This window comes from Geospiza fortis, unplaced genomic scaffold, assembly GCF_000277835.1.
Source record: "Geospiza fortis unplaced genomic scaffold, GeoFor_1.0 scaffold16, whole genome shotgun sequence".
NCBI classification, from domain to species: Eukaryota; Metazoa; Chordata; class Aves; order Passeriformes; family Thraupidae; genus Geospiza; species Geospiza fortis.
In genome coordinates, this window is record NW_005054302.1 from 7983859 (window position 1) to 8001534 (window position 17676).

Below are 17676 nucleotides of genomic sequence, written 5' to 3' on the forward strand. Positions count from 1 at the left end.
CTAGACTTCTATCTGCAGTGGAAATCAGCTGGTCTATTGTCCTTAATATTTACTTCATGCACAACTTGACATCCTTATCACACATCTATTTGCCAGGCAAGTTTCTGAAGTACCTAAATTGGTATGGGCACTAAATCATTGATAGCTCAGTAAAGAACAGCAAAAATACCTTCAGTTTGTATGAAAAATTACTTCTCAATATGAAAAATTATAGCAGCTTTTTTACTTGGTACAAAAACTACTGATATAATTTCAAAACAAAAATAGTAAAGTTATTAGTAAGAGAAAATTTTCTTTTTAAGTGTAATTGCTAGGGATCACGCAATTTTAGTAAGTAAAAATTTATCTACAGCCCAAATAGGTGTTACTTTGGTGATAGCTTTTACAATACTGCATTAAGCATCAAGATGCTCATCATACTTAACTCTTGGGTCTGCCACAGTGAAAGTATGAGCAGTGCAACCAGTGATGAGAAGTTTATAGTGGTTTTATTATTAAAAAAAGCCATATAAATAATGTTTAATTTGTCAGGCTTTAAAACAAATTACCAAACTGCAGGCAAGCCTGAAAATATTTTTAACTGATGAAGTATCAGTGTATGGAGAAAAAATGGACATGTAATTCTGTGACTTCATGCACACAAAAGATATTATTTTTCTTAAATGTACTCCATTAAAAAGCATTTTGTTCAGGATCAACTCATGCAATTTTGAAGTGTTTCATACAGAAGAGTAATATAAGGGATATAGATAGAACTCTATCAGACTTCAAGTTCCTCTTTTCTCCATTCATAAACCTATGGCTTTAATTCATTGTGTATCCCAGCGTTGAAACTGGATAGGTTAAAGGACATTACCTGACAGCAAAAAAAGGAGTTTTTTCTTCCTTTGACCCCAGTACCTGGTCATGCTTTAGATTTTATTGAAGTAAAGAAATAAATTTTTTACCTTTTGATTAATTTCTCATTCTCGTGTCATTAACAGAAATGATAATGAGATACAACAGACAATATTCCACAAATGAGTAGGTATGGGAATTGTGTCAAAACACACAAAAAATTCCTGTATTACCACAGTTTTTATTACCACTTTCAAGATTTGCGTCTCTCAACTGATCTAGCTTCATTTCAGGACAATGCAAAAATCAAGATATTTTTGCCACTGCTTTATGAGAGACTTGTTTAGCCTGGAGGAGACTGAGGTGAAACCAAGTTGTCATCTACTTCCTTATTAGAGGAAGCAGAAGGGGTAGGTGCAGATCTCTTCCCATTTGTGACAAGACCCAAGGCCTGAAGTTGTGTCAGAGCCTGACAGAGTTCAAGAAGTGAACAACACTTCTTGAGCAACACTCTCAGGCACATGGCGTGACTCTTGGGGTGTCCTGTGCAGGGCCAGGAGTTGGACTCGATGATCCTTGTGTGCCCCTTCCAACCCAGCTTATTCTGTGAGTAGTACTATTTTCACTTAGTAAAGTAGCAGTAACACTCTAGCAGTACAGTTAGGAGGAGGTCAGAAACTCAAATAGTTGGTTAAATCTATCAAGTTTTGGCCAAATTTTAATTGTGTCAGGACAGTTAAACCAGTCAGTAATTTTAGTGAGATTTGCATGAACATTTGTCTGAAAATAGGATGTTGTCTTTGATTGGTTTGAGTAAGCCTTATTTCTATCAATTTGAGGGTTTTCTCTTGTAGAAATGAAATTAATGAAGAATTATTGACTGAGATCTACAAAATCCTCTTTTTTTCATATGCTAAATTATATTAAATTAGCTTTATTTTGACATGAGGTATGAAATTACTTTGAAAATTTCCTAGCCTGTGGATTTTTCCAATTGATTAAAAATTTCCCTTGAAGAGAGATGCTGAAATACAAGGAAAGAATCATGTAGCCTGTTTTAGATTTCATTTTTTGGGGAATAATTTGAAGTAAATTTTAATAATAGGGTTTTTTCTTGAATCAAAGAATGATCTTGAAGTTAAAGAGGAGTGAAAGTTTTCCTTACCTAGTGTTGTTTTGAGTGCTATATTCCTCAGATGAAGATAACTATGCCAAGAACCTTCCCTCTAAAATATACCTAGCTAATGTTGTTCGATTAAAAGTTTTATTGAAGTAAACTCAAATTTTAAAAATATGAACCCCCCACCAAGAAGATATGACTTCTATAAAGAGTATGATTTCCATATAGGCAAGCAGAAGAATAAATTGATTGCAGCTGACAAGGTTTTTAATGCAAAGTTAACTTTTCTACATTGTACTCAAATGAGATACATTAAGATTTAAAATTTCCTGACCTTTATGAACTTAATTTCTCTCCGTTAACATAGCATGGACATTTGATTTACATTTCATTAGTTGCAAGATTCAGTTAAATTACTGTAGATTCCATTTCCAAGCTTGTTCACACTAAAAGACTTCTTTCTACTAAGAAATGTTCAAATCATTTTACATGAGACAGGTTTGAAATTCTTCATCATACCATTTGATCACATGAAACTCTTTTTGACTCAAGTAGCAATATTTTAAATTGGTGTGCATATTTTTGTCCATATGATTCATATTGACTTGCATAATAGCCCTTGCTATTCAGATATTAAAATATTTTCTAGGCAAGTAAAGCGTTGGGAGGTGAGGGCATTTCAACAGCCATGTTATCTGTGAGAGAGACATCAATGCTTATAGCAGCATCCTTTCTATATTAAAATCAGCAGAAGAATGTAAGTAGGATTTGATGAAAACTCCTTTCTGTTCCCTCACAAAGATTATCTGATACATCACTAATAATATGATATATCAGTTTAAATTTAATATCTTCTTGAAGAATACTACTTGGAGTAATTCTAGTGATCTGCAGTTTGTACCTCCTCTATCTAACATTTCTTTCCAATATTACTGAGACCAGTTATCTCTCAGTTTGGCCAAAATTTGGTAAATGGGAGACATATAAAATCATGCAAATTTCTATCAATTCCCAGCACAGAGATGACAAATGCATGGTCACTTACTGCCTTGATGCTTTCAAAATGTCCACCTTCTTTCTCAAAGTCAATTGGCTGCCCATTGAGTGTCCAGTAGAAGGTGACATCCATGGTGCTGTCATGAATGGCTTTGCAGCTGAGGACGATGCTCTCTCCAACCGTTAGCTCAATCTTCTTGGGAGTCAGCTCTATTCTTGTAGGTTCTGGAAACAGAAGGGTTAGGAACATTCAGATGGAAATTAACTTATAGGGCCAGACCAAAATAATAGGATTGACTGATGCTGAGTCTCCCCAGATACTACATTTGTTAGTATGAATTGCAGACAGTCAAATACTGAAAGATATTCATAATACACACTGAAGTATGACAATGGTGATCAGAAGGTACAGACAGTTTAATGGAGTCAATAAGGCAGAATCCTAAACAGCAATCTATGGGACATCTGAGGTGGATTAATTAATTAATTAATTAATTTTACCAGTTTCAGGAAAAGCTTTTTTTTTTTTTTTGAGGCTGCAGCACCTGGAATCTTGTGATTGTATGAAAATTTCAGTTTTGTCACATAAAATAATAAAGGATGCTTCCTGGATTACTAAATACAGGAAGAAGCTTGAAAAATGAAGTCAAAAGGCTTGAACATCTGCAGAGAAAATCCATTAATTTAGCTGAAAAATGAAAAAGAAAAAAGGTTCAGAAATTAATTGCTACTCAGTAGTGTTAGTATTATTATTAATCTTCTAAGGTATTACCTTTCTCTGCATTTTATATAGATACAATCATTACTTTAATTTAAAGGTTTCTTCTCATACAGAAAAAGTTAGGGGTAAGTGAGTTCCCAAAGATAAAATATGTTAAAAGCAATATTGATTCCTTTACTTATAGAATTATTCATAGTTTGAGTGATTTAATATATATATTAATTCTTATGGCACATCTACAATAAAACAGCTGGAGTACGCAATCTGATTCAATGTTTGACCAGATGGAGTTTAGTCCCCTTGGCTTGTTGGAAATGCTTTTTTATTCTGCCTGGAGAATGCTGCTTTATTTGTTGAAATAAATCATCATTACCATCAAAGCATTTTTTCATACCTTTAACAGATAGTGATGCAACGATTTCTGCAGATCCAAATACATTTACACCTTGGCATAAATACCGCCCTTCATCAGACTTGGAAGCATTCAGGATTCGCAGACTCCCATGTGGAAGAATAGTTATCCTGGAAAGGATAAGTCCATAAATATATAACTATCTCTCCCATCCTACCAGCCAAATTCAATGATGATATCTTTCAGAGATAATAAATAGGATTAAGGACTGCTGCCTCTGTAGCAATGGATGATGAAGATGATAACTGAATTATCTTCTGTTTCAAAAAGCTTTTAATAAATCCGTTTTACTGTCCTTCCTTAATTCAAAATTTTCACGGAAGAATCAGTGGATTAGTATCCTTTGACACTTATTAGGGGTGAATTGTAATGAAACTTTTGTAGAACAGTAAAAAAGGTAATCCTTCATAATTTGTCTTCAAAGTTTCACCACTATATTTTTGTTAAATCACATTTCAATATCAAGCACAGGCTATTCCATCTAGAAAAAAATGACCTTAGAAATCAGATCTGAGAAGAGTGGGAAGCAAAATTTAAAAGACAAGAAAAAACCCCTATAATTGTATCTGATCAAAAGAGGATTTATGGCATCACAGCACAGTGTAGCAAAGGGACTTAAATAATCTTTGTTTTTTGTAGATGGGCTTTTTTTTGTTTTTTTCTGGGTCTATAATTGCAGCTCCACTATACCTCTTGGTAAGTAGCCCCACTAAAGCATATTCATGAGAAATGTTTAGCTGCTCACATTTAGTAGTTTCAAATTTTGGTTTTGCTTGCACAATATTAATCATAAAATCCATGAAGCAGTGTGTAAATTAACACTCTTTTTGCTCTTCTAAAATGACAAAGACACCAAATTTATTCTATCTTGGAGGTGCAGTCTGGAAGAGCAGTAAATAATCATGGCTCTTTTTCTAGCAGAGCACTAGGAGCCTAAAAGGAATATGACAGCTCTTAGATGGTATTTAATCCAAGCCCTGCTTGCAGGTGTTGTGTATCCTTTCCCAGGCTGAGTAGTGGTTATGACTCTCTCAAAGGTCTTGGGAAATGTAGGCTGGGAGCACGGACACTGGAAGCAGATTATCCTCAGCAAATGCTTTCAGGTATCCCATAGAAGTGGGGGAGGACATGGGATGCTTCCTTCTCCTGTATTTGAAAACTAAGGTAAGGCCTCTGTGTTAGAGAATCTAAATAAGTAGGTGGGTGGCTCTTTCCCAGGGATGTTTGGATTTTTAGGTATACCTGTCCAGAGAGGACTTTCTGGGTAATACAGTATCGACTGACACTCCTCCTGCTGGGAGTCCTCTGTGGAGTCTATGATTAGATGGAAGGTACTGTACAATGTTGTGTTTTACTCTTGAGAAGTATTTAATCAGGAGTATGGCACTTTTGACAGGACTGGGTTGGGCTCTTCAGCAGCAAAAGAGGGAAGGAATTACATTTATAGGCTGTATGTGTCAAACTTCACAGTTGTTACCTTTGATATATACTAGAAGTGATTTACATAGGCTTAAAATTCAATAATATGCTCAAATTAAATCATTAATATGAAACTGCATTACTCTTTCTTTCTTTCTTTCTTTCTTTCTTCCTTCCTTCCTTCCTTCCTTCCTTCCTTCCTTCCTTCCTTCCTTCCTTCCTTCCTTCCTTCCTTCCTTCCTTCCTTCCTTCCTTCCTTCCTTCCTTCCTTCCTTCCTTCCTTCCTTCCTTCCTTCCTTCCTTCCTTCCTTCCTTCCTTCCTTCCTTCCTTCCTTCCTTCCTTCCTTCCTTCCTTCCTTCCTTCCTTCCTTCCTTCCTTCCTTCCTTCCTTCCTTCCCTCCCTCCCTCCCTCCCTCCCTCAGAATAATATCCCCTATTTTCTAACTCTATGAAAAATGGTGGATTATTATCCGAGGTTCATAAACATTATGGTGGAGAAAACAGAATTTCATTCCAGTGAAAAATCAGCAGAAGAAAAAAATAGCTTCAAAAGTGAATGGGGCAGAGGAAGGACATGTCAACTCAAGGGTTCCCCAGTACAACCTGATGATGCATCTCCCATCCTGCTCTAAAAAAATATACACCAGTATTTGAGTCACATTATTTGTGTAATGGTAATTTTATAGAAAGCATTATGGTATTAAGCAAATGACTCTGTGTTAGAATTTTGAAGGTTTGGATTTTTTTCTAACAAATAAGAAGTCTTGAAACTTTGTTACAGTATGTCACACCTTTGAAGAAACATTCTGCTTTAGAAACTGACAGGGATGCAAGCTTCCTACATTTTCTCTTGGTGTAATTTAAAATAAAAATTTCTATCAACATGCTCAGTTTTCAATGCTCTGATGACATCATTTGTATGGCAATAGTTTTGGCAGAACTGCGATAATTTTCATCAATATACTGACAGGATCAGAAAAAAACCCAGGATATTCCTTTAACGTTTGCAAATTATAGAAGCTTATACACAGTTTAAGTCCTGATATAAAACAGTTTTGAAATTCTGACCTTGGAGGAATAGAAATTTAGATGCATATAGAAGATTATCCAATGAATCTTATGTATATTGTTAACTACATTACTCTGTAGTTAAAACCTCCTGTTATCCATGAGAGAAAGAGTAATCACTCAATCAAAGGAATTGCAAACACATTTGCTGGTGAATTATTTGGCTCAGAAATTAATATTTTCTTTAAGATGCCTAGCACTCGTCTGTTCTCCCTTTTTATTGTATGTGTTTAGGAAAAAAGCCAGAGGCCTGGTTATGATGGAAACTGAAAAGTTTTATTTATGCATACAATACTTGCTGCACACAGCAGGATCACAGACTTCTCCTCCTTCCCTGCCAATATCTCTCAGTCACAGAGAGACCACCTGCATAGCATGTCTACATATTTTAACAAAAAAGTTTCATAGCAAAAAGTTTTTTTCACTTCACAAATAGAAGGTAAGTAAAGAGAAGAAAATGGGGCTGGGGTAGAATTAAGAATAACTCAGGAAAAGAAGCAACCCTAAATGATTAACTAACTAGAAATTGAGGCACAGATGAGGATAGATTAACAAATAGAAAAAAGATGGTTGAGAGATCACGGTGAGAGTTTGGAAATTATTGTAATCACATAAATGAGATGGATGTTGTCCATAAAAGGTTTCTGAAAAAAAGTGACACAAAATCAGTGTCTTAGTAAAAAAGAGTTTTCATCTGTCTAATAACATGAAGAAAAGGATATGAGAGTTAATGTCTCATCTCATGTCAAAAATGTGTTGAGATCAACTGCAACGGAGATTTTAACAGTAATTGCTAGGAAAGTGGAAGTAAGATATAACAGCAAATGGACTTCAGATAAAATTGAACATGGGTTAACTTAAGTACACTGAAAGAGATTAAACTATTATAATATTCCATAAGAAGAAATATTTTCTAGAGAAAATAAGTGCAGATTTAATCTTCCATGGGTTCCAAGAATGATTTTCATGCTGAAATTCCCATGGTGGCTTAAACACATCTAATACAAAAAATTAAGAATTTTTAAGAAAGTGATTGAAGAAGACTTCTTTTTTTCAGAGAGAGAAATTGTTTTTTATATTATGATATTATTTTTCAAAGTTAACAGGATACAAAAAGGCTGCTAAAAATTTGATTGAATAAATGGTTCTTTGAGACAGCAACTGAGAACCAGCTTGGTAGAAAAGCAGTAGTTGTGACTCTGAACTAAGAGGACCATGCAGTAAAGGAAAATGCAACCCTAGAATACATCAGATACCAACGTGCATCTCTTTATGGAAGTATTAATACATGAAGTGCTGAGGAAATATAATTAGGCTAATTTTGATCATCAGTATTCAGAAAGATTAATTATAATCAAGCTGACATTTGGAAAGATCAACATGATGACCAGGGAGGAAAGAAAACCTTTTGTTCTGGAGGCTGTTTGTTTGATTAATAATTCATGAATCTTGTCAGCAGTCAGTTCAACTTCTATTAAAGGTAAAAAGGTGCATATGTCTAATTCACATTGCAGATTTCCACACTTTGGATCTCAGCCTGGAACTGAATCTCACCCTCAAATCTTAATTTAGTTCCCCACATATAAGTACATTTCATGATCTGGTGTAATTTCTGGGACAAAATCCCAGCTGCTGCAAGACATGGAAATTAATTTCCTCATTGCTCCCACTTGCTCTGGGCTTGTTTCTGAAATGAAGCCGTCTGAGCACCTGAACTTCAGTTGATACTAAAGTAGAAGGGATGCTTGAGGAGTCAATTGCTTTTCAGACAAAAACAGGACTCGATCTGTGGAATGGAACTAGAGCTATTCCAAAGAGAAACTTTGGAGAGTGGACAGTGTGGATAGTATCAACTTTTTGCTTCTCCTATTGATCCCTGATACCTGCTCATGCAGAAAGAGCCATTAGACACCTGCACTGGGCTGACACACATGACAGAAGACCTGTGAGAGGATGTAAGTGCTTAAAGCCCAGACATGGAAATCAATTAGCCAAAAGCTTCACTGCCAGTGAAGCTGAACTCCCCCCAACAAATTAATAATTAAAAGATCTAAATTGAAATGGAATGTGATTTCAAAGTGTGTCTTATATCTCTGCATATTATAATTTTCTACTCTGATTGTATCAGAAGTAGTGCAGCTGTTGGATGCCCAGCTTGCCAAGAACATCAGCAAATATGGACATACATATTAGTAGAATTTCTATAATGTCAGTTTTGCTAATGACTGATAATACGCTAAACTAGTTTGAGAACTGCTAAAAAGCCACAGAAATATGAATGAGAGGGTAAATTTTCCTCTTTAAGGCTTCTGGATTGCATTTAGATTAACATTGGAAAATACTCAACAACTATACTTTTCAAAAAATATTTACAAATTATTATTTTACCTGTAAAAATATTGCAGTCTATTCAAAGTTTATACTCACCAGTAACACTTTAGATTGAAAACACACTTAGTACATTTGTTTAACAAAAATGCATTAGCTCACTCAGATCAGGAATTTTGTCAATTTTGTTCTTCTTTCAGCAATGATGTATGCACCAGGGAGAGTAAGTCTTTGATAAAGAATGTGCAGCTTTATCTGGAAGGATGAAATTCAACACTGTTTGCATATGGGATGTTGACATGAATAGAAAGGTGTTCTCTGAGGCCAATTGTTTACTAAGAGGCTCACAAGAAATGCAGGATCTTTTCTTATGGATGGTGTTTGGGCATCCTTTATTTGACAGTCTGAAATGCCTTCTCTTAATCTTCTGACTGACAGGAGGTAAGGAACATGTTGATGGAAGTGAACAGAGTGTAAGGTCCCCAAAAATGTGAATGGCAAAGCTCAGCTTCCTTTGGGTTTCATGTGATTTAGAGAATGGGAGTAGGATATGATATGTAAGAGTTGCTTGTATGGGAAGTTTTGTATGTTTTGTTTTGTTGGTTTTTTTTGGTTTTTTTTAACAGCATTTTGATTAAAAGGTAGCAATTTTTTCCTTCCTACTGCTCTGTTTACAGAAAACTTTTGAGTGTTTTGACTGTAAACTTTGGTCTTATGTTGAGAGGAAAGTGTAAGACATGGGAAATACAGACATCATTGTTTTGATATAAAAAAGGAGATCTATTCTGCCTGCCATGTAATTTTTCCTTTGATTGATTCTTTAGTATAAATGAAATGTATTAGTAGTGCAGATACTTTTACTGTTCCCCTGTCTTACTAAAAAAATATTAGTTCATTAACATCAGGTATAAGCCACCATAGAAATTCTGAGATATTATTTACACCTAGTAGAGGACATACTATTGTATGTTGAAAATTGATGCTGGAAATTTTTGGCCTTCTTTATCACCAGGAACAGTTTTACCTTGACCCACTGGGGCCAGGATGTGCATTTGCTCTCCATATCAAGTTAGATCAAAGAGCAGAGATTTCCATCAAGATTCAGATAATGAGAAATGGAAACTCTAATTTTCATTCTCTTGCATCATTCATAGCAAATTCTCACAAGCAGATATCTTGATGCTGTGGTACAAATTGTTTCTGGATGCTGAAGCAGTTGAGGCAGTAAACATTAGAATTGTTACACAACAAGTCGGGATTTTACTAAGCACTTCTTGCACAGTGCTTCAGACAGGGACACAGTGTCTGAACCTTAGTAGAAATTAATGTCAGGGAGCTTATACTTGGAGTTCTATATTCGTTAAATAACAATTACAGAGTAAGAAAAAACAGAAGTCAGATGTGTAGCCATTTTTGGTGGGAAGAATTAGCAATGGGTAGTTTAGTTAGGCTGTAGATACTATTATCTTTCTCTATTTTCAATTAGTTCTTTTGGCTTTCAAACCAAAGAAATTTTTTATTGCACATTAGAGATATAACCACAGCAATAAGGGAAGCATAACATTTAGTTAAAACCTTTACAAACTTTAATACCTAGTAACTGGAATTATAAAGAAAGTTATTGGTGGTCAGAAAATCATCCCCTGCATTGTTCATTTGGATCTAAAATTAGGAGTATGAAATTGGTTTGTCTGCATGTTGGAAATAAGAATTTTAAAGATGCAAATGGAGAGAAGCTGCACTGACTCATTTAGCCTGTGGCCCCTTGCAGAGTTCTGATCTGAACAATCTGTCATTTGACATTAGTTTGGGTTTGGGATCTGTCAGTTTCCTTTAATGTAGACTACAAGGAATCAGAACAAGTATTTGTAAATAGTTGAAACCTTTATTTCTCCCTGAATGGCTTTGGGCTATCTCATTCCCCTTTGCTTTCTCTTGCTCCTTCATAATAGATGCACAAACCTCTAAGGGTTACAGAAAATGGATGAGTCATTGCTATAGTAAGGCCACTTAGATAAGCAAAAGACAATCTTCTTTATATTAATTTTTTAATAATATCACCCTAGATAGAGTAATTTTTATTTTAATATTCTTGATTCAATTAGGAAAAAACCCTATATTTGGCATAGTCCCTTTGTTATCGTTTGGAAACATATAATCACACAAGCAATTATATGTAGGTGCTTTTATTAAGAGCTCTGGAAATCAGGAGTGTTTTCACCTCAAATTTGATTCCGCCATACATTCAAGAGGAACGGGTTTTTATATTCTATTGTTACATAACTTACATGTTAATCATTAAACTTATATTGTTCTATTGTATACATAGATTTCAGCTAAACATAGCCCCTTAAGTTCCCAATGTGGTTTCTCATGATTCTTCTTATGATTATATAATAATTATATTTAATTACTAAACAATCATCACATCTAACAATTATATCATTTATCATACTGCTTACACGAATGCACTGTTCTGAGAAAACACAAAGCCTAACATTTTCAGAATCTATCTTTAGCATTTTCCAGGGTCCCATTATCACCTTGGCAAAGCATGAAATTATTTGGATTTTCTTCACTTCACGTTTTTAAACATTTATCATGGCGCAATTCCTGTGTATTATATCTTAGGTCATTGGAATACACTAAACTTTATTATTTATATCCCAGAAAGTACTTCCAGCTCTATTTAAGCTAATCTATGCAAACTGTCTTAGGGCAGTTTCTTTCAAAGTGCCACAGCCAGGCCTCTCATTTGTCCTTGCTGTTTGCTGCACAGGAACATTTGTGCATGAAAATACATAGCTCTCCCTGATGCAAATGTTGTCCATGTATGTAAATATAATTTCATGTGGATGACACTAGAAGTTATTTTTTGCTAAAAAATGTAGCTTCTGTTCTAGGCACAGGGAATAAATATGATCTCTGCGGTGTTTCTGTACAGTAAGGTCTGGAAAACACTGATATGTCAGAATCAGAAGGGTCTTTGGGGGTGCTTTTTTCTTTGTACAAATCAGCTGGTCATTATTTTAAATCATGCTTTGCATTAATGAATTTATTCAAACCAAAACTTAAGCACATAGTTTGCTTTAAAGACTCTATTAATAGCACCAATGCCAAGGATGATAGAAAGGTGCTAAAAATTGAATTTCTAAGGTAATAAACAAGATAACTGAGGTAATAAACTGAAATAGAGCCTAATTATAAAGGTAACAGAAATTCAGATCAGTAATCTATTAGCTAGAGAAATTATACACCAGGCAAGTATTTAAATTATTCTACATTTTTACTGGTAGGCTTGAGGAAGTGTTGGTACATATTGAAAATTTAATATCACTTTACTAATTGGTACTTTGTTGCGCTGCTCAAATATTTTACCCTCAAATGTGTTTCGTCTTGTGCAAAGAAAGACCTGGGAGTATTACTCGGAAGACATATGAGGATAAGTGTTCTAGAAACACTTGTTCAAGAAATTGTTAGGAAAGGACATTTAAGGTCTTTTCTGCCCTGCATTGAATTCCAAGACTTCCTTTAAAAGCCCTTATAAAATACAATTGGTTTAGAGCAATTTATCTCTAAACATGCTGAAAATACTCTAAAATTATTAAAATGTTCTTTCATATTTTTAAAATCCATATCATACTTTTGACACATTTAAATTTTATATATATTTTAATATTTAAATATATTTAATAATTAAATGTATTCCTCTTTTTTTCCACACTGTTTCAATGTCAGAAATTTTCTCCTGCTGCAAAAAGGCTCCTTCTTTTCAGGAAAAGCTTTATCACAATAATTTTCTCCATGTTTCTAAGTGACAGCAATGAATTATTAACTTACTCTCTTTTACTCAGAATCTTAAGAAATAATAACTTCTGCAAGGACTGCATGATCCCTCCAGGAAAAGAAAAATACACAGGAAACTTTAGTTAGTCTAAGATATTTCTGTGTTTCACTTTTTAGTTAGAAAAGTAACATTAATACTCAAAGGCAGACCTTATCTGCAACAGGAAAAATTCAAATAAACCAGGTGCTCAAGGAGGCAGATCTTCAGCCAGTGTAAAATAACATAATTTCATTCAACTACATGATTCTATTATGGCTTGTACTAGATAAAACACATCTCAAAACAGCCAAACTATGCTATGCTTGAAGAGTTAACATTAACTTCAGCAATATAATATAAAGAGCAGAAACTTAAATTTCATTTAAATTATATTCTTGTAAATTGAAGACTGCTAATTATATGCTTACATGGGAAGTGTTCATATGGTTATCATATGAGTGTCATCTAGCTGTCATCTAGCTAAAGCACTATTGTTGTAAACTGTGTAATGATGTCCAGTCAGATGGAACCTGCTTTCCACTGTTGACTCTACAGCACTACTAGAACAGTAACTGCAGGTGGTATTTTATGTAACACAGCAATGAAATTGAATATTTCCCTCATCTGAAAAATTCTTTCCTTTGATGTACTGTTGCTGCTTTCATGTGAATAGAAGAGCTGGATAGAAGTGAATAAATGATTGTTCTGTATTAAACCCTTGCTCTCAAGAAAAATAAAGACAAACAGTTGTTGTTCCCCCCCCCCCAAAAAAAAAAAAAAACCAAAACCAAACCAAACCATTACAGTTTAAGACCCCCCCACTGATGGAGGTGTTTTCTACTTTTCTACTAGTGTTCTCTCCCATTGATAGTCAGTATTGAAATGATATGGGGAGCTGAATGCCCTAATCCTAAGCAAGGAGGTAAAGGACCAGCAGTCAAACTGATGGCTGGATACTTGAGAAGGAAGCTGACTGGTGAGAATCAAATCAGCAAGAGGATTGTAAATCCTTGTAGAATAGCTAGCATGGAGGTTTGAAAAGGATAAGAACTTTCTGTGTCCCATTCATATAATGCATCAAAACACACCAAAGAAAGCATATTCTTTCCTGACATTTTCAGAAATAGACAGGATAATGAGATTTATATGATCATGGTATGGGAGGGCTGAGATAGCTTTAATGGTCTACTGATAAATGCTATTAATGTAGCATTCTGTTAATTTGTTACTTTTGAATGAATTTTGCAAAACTGTTGTTTCAACCATCTCATATATCTGATCTCAGTAGTAGTACAAAGACAGAACAGATGAATGTGGCAATGTCTGCCTTATCCTCACATCAAACTCATTCCATTGTCAACTGGAGAAGCTCCAATTATATTTCTACCATATGGTAGGTACTGCTGGACTCCGGAAGATGAAGACTGATGGCTTTCATTATTATGCTGCCTCTGGAAGAGTGTGCAAAGTCTGCCCCTACTGCATGTTGGTCCAGGTAGAAACTCTTTGGAGAGGAGATTCCATTAGCATGATGTGTGTTGGGCGTGGATCAATAGCTACAAGTTCTTCACTAGTTGTTTAGAGCTGTCAATATAAGATTCAGTGCTTCACAGAAATGCTGGCCTTCCAACCATTGCTGTTGTGAAATAGACACTATTTACTCCCCGTCTAATAACCACAAGGTCTCAGCTAGACTACAAATGAGTTTGACACACTGTTTTCATGAAAGATACATGATCTAGAGGGGACACAGTCAAATAATTTTTCAGTACAAAATCAACTTCTGAAAATGGGAAAAGAATAATTTGAACATAGATTACCTCCTAAAATACATTTGCTGAGATGTTTAGAGAATTTTGAGCATTTATAAGCTTGGTAGATTGTACACAATAAAAATGGCATGTATTAGTATAGCAATAGATGTGATAGAATAGAATAATTGGTCCTGCTCTGCAGTAGGATGTCCCTGCAGGCTCTCTGGTTATTCATATCAGAGATCACCATGCTGTGTCCAATAAGAGGCAGTCATTACTTCTTTGCTTAGTTCTGTCATATTTCTGAGTTTACCCTTGGAAATTCCAGCACTTCTTTTTTCTATCATCTTCACTGAGAATTCGATCTCAGTAATGTGAAAGATCTCAATAATCTCTTGCTACATCCAGAAAGAAAGCAAAGGATAGAGGCAAAAAGCTATCTCATGGCTCCATTACTCCATACTACTTCACACCTTTAGACAGGAGCTTTTCAGTGGAGAAATCTGTGGGATAGAACAAGCTTCACAAAAAATGTGTGGAGTCTGCAGCACACCTGATAAACAACCTTCCATTCATCTATAGTTCCATAATGTATCTCTAACCTATTTCTGTGATACAGCTCTGGATTTCTACATCATTTACACTCAACACACTTCCTGACTGCATCCTCGACAAGGGGTGTGCTCAAAAGGCCATACCTCTACCAACAACACCGTATTGTTTATTAAGATATTGGTGCAAGAATAGGTTTCAGAAACCTTGATTATAAATAGCAGTGCAGAGCAAAGGCCATGCTGTTCTGCAGCACATACAAAATTACTGGAGGAGAATTTGTTCTGGAAGACCGCTTTGCTGGAATACTATCTTTCCTCCTAATAATGGACAACTCTATCTAATTAGTTTTCTCTTTTAATAGTAAACCCACAGGTTAATGATCCTACTTAGAGGGTCATGCAGTGTTGAAACCTTTATGAGAAGTAAGAAAATATATCTAACTAAGCTGTAAATCTGACAGATCTACACTAATTTTCTTACATTTTGTGAAAGAACCAACTTGACCTGTGTATCTAGACATCTTGCAGGAAGGAGAGACAATCAGTTCAGCAGAGAGACAGTTTAGAAGCATTGGCTCAGCACAAAAATACTTCCAGACTGTAGGAGTGGTAAATGGGATTTTGACTAAAATGAACTAGGATCTTACTGACTCCACTTTTCAGGTCAGATGAGTTCATTTTGCATTCTGTGGGGAAAATGGGTACCATGGCTGGAAAACTAGGTAAAACAAGATTTATTTTATTCTCATGTCACAAGGTGAAATACAGTCTATTAAGTGGAAAAGGCAGTTAAAAAGACACATGTTCCCTTCAGAGAACCACATTGCCACTAAGGGTGAAAAGGGTACAAAGTTCTTACTGACAAACAATTTATTGATTAGAGTTGTTTGAACCTTAGAGGCTTTAGTTTACTCTGGAATATCTTGCACTTCAGCCACAACTCAAAAATTTTGATTAGAGGTTGGAATAACAGTTCAGTAGGACGCGCTTCAGTTTAAAACTGTATCTATCTATAGCTGTATCGCTGTGCATGGAAGATAATAGATGGAATACCTGCAGTGATATAAGTTATGTGCAATAAAACATGACAAAAATAATGGAACAGGAAAAAAAAGTCAGTTACTCTATCTGTGCTACTCCACCAGACTGCTGCCAAAGATGTCTCTTGTTTTAGAATCAGGTGTCCCATGCACAGGTGACCCATCATGCACAGTGAGAAGGTCATAGACTTCTTTGGGGGAAACACTCTACATGAAAAAAATGGTGTCCTCAGGCCAAGTCTATTTTGCTTTATGCACAAACTAGCCACACACAAACTCTACATCTTGTCTCTCAGTGCATTTATTGCTTGTGCATGAATGGAAATTTGTGGTGGTCACAGGCCCCAGAGAGGAGTAGGGAGCCAGCAAGAACCAATGAAAGTGCATGGAGAGAAGATGCAAATGCTAATTTTGTGGTGTTGAATGCCTACATCATTTGAGGCATTTGGATGACTCTTGGATTTCTCTTGCTTCTACCAGCCACAGGTTCTCTGATGGATGAGAATTAATGCCCCCCAATATTTATTTATCATGGTAAGTTTGGGTATACATCATTACATCCCACTGGGCAGACCACATACTCCCACATGATACAGGTTATCAGTTGTGGGTTGCTAATTTCGAGATATAAACTGTCATGGTTGCAATGCCTCACCACATTGGGGAGGATCTCATATTGGTCCATATTGGTCTAGAGGCAGAAGTAAATTTTTGTGTGGCATTAGCTATGTCACACCTACAGACTGGTGACGTGGTAGCAATGCAATCATTCAAAGATATCTGCTGTTGTAATTATAATGGGAAATTCTAATGCTAAAATCTGGCTCTTGTTTCCTGTTTGAGAAGGTCAAAGCAGCATTAGAGCATTCACATGGCACACAGCTACAAGTTTACTATTTGTCTTCATACCAACTTCTCTCATCAGCATAGAGACAAGAACATGATACTTCTTCAGTGATATAATTTCCTTATTTGCCTAAATTCTACTTCCCTTCTCAAACTTACTTGCTTCTAATTCTTTCTTCCCTAACTCTTCTTTTCTGCACAAAATAGTATGTTATGGTATTCTTAAGATGTTAAGATGTTGCCACATCTCACTTCTTCCCTAAACTTACCTATGAAGTGCATTATTGATGATAGCATGGAGCTGGGAACACAGAAAATGGGATGAAAAAGTTACTGACTCACTGGGGATAACCTGCTGCCAGATATGCAGTTGTGTCCTGTAATTATAAAGCTAGACTAATCAGAAAACACTCCCTATTTTATAATTTTATATAGTTGCGCTGTAGCAAGCTCCCTTCTCAGCATGACAGGGAGGAGTACTGAATCAACAAAGACCTCACTGCTTACTGTATAATCACATCTCACTTTTGCCCACAGAATTATTTCCAGAAATTTAAAAGAATTTAAATCTATTTTTAATAACTTTACTTGTGTACTCTGAATCTATTAGACCAGGCAACTACTTGCCAGGGACCTGGCAAGGCTAAGCTAAGTATCTAAAGGAGGTAGTGTGAATGTGTCCTTAGAGCAGGTAGTGACAGATGGCACAAGTTTGCCCATCATTTTGCAGTTCACTGTGTTGGCATCTCTCTTTC

At 35.5% G+C, this 17676-nt stretch overlaps 1 protein-coding gene across 1 annotated transcript in view; it reads right to left on the reverse strand.

Annotated features, from left to right (window-relative positions):
* The window catches only part of CNTN5 (contactin 5), a 603295-nt gene that overhangs the window by 60959 nt on the left and 524660 nt on the right, over positions 1–17676 (reverse strand). Inside the window, exons 15-16 of the mRNA XM_031066019.1 lie at positions 4069–4196; positions 3003–3178 (exon numbers count right to left, since the gene is read on the reverse strand). Of these exons, the coding sequence (XP_030921879.1) occupies positions 3003–3178; positions 4069–4196 (304 nt within the window). The remainder of the gene's footprint in view (positions 1–3002; positions 3179–4068; positions 4197–17676) is intronic.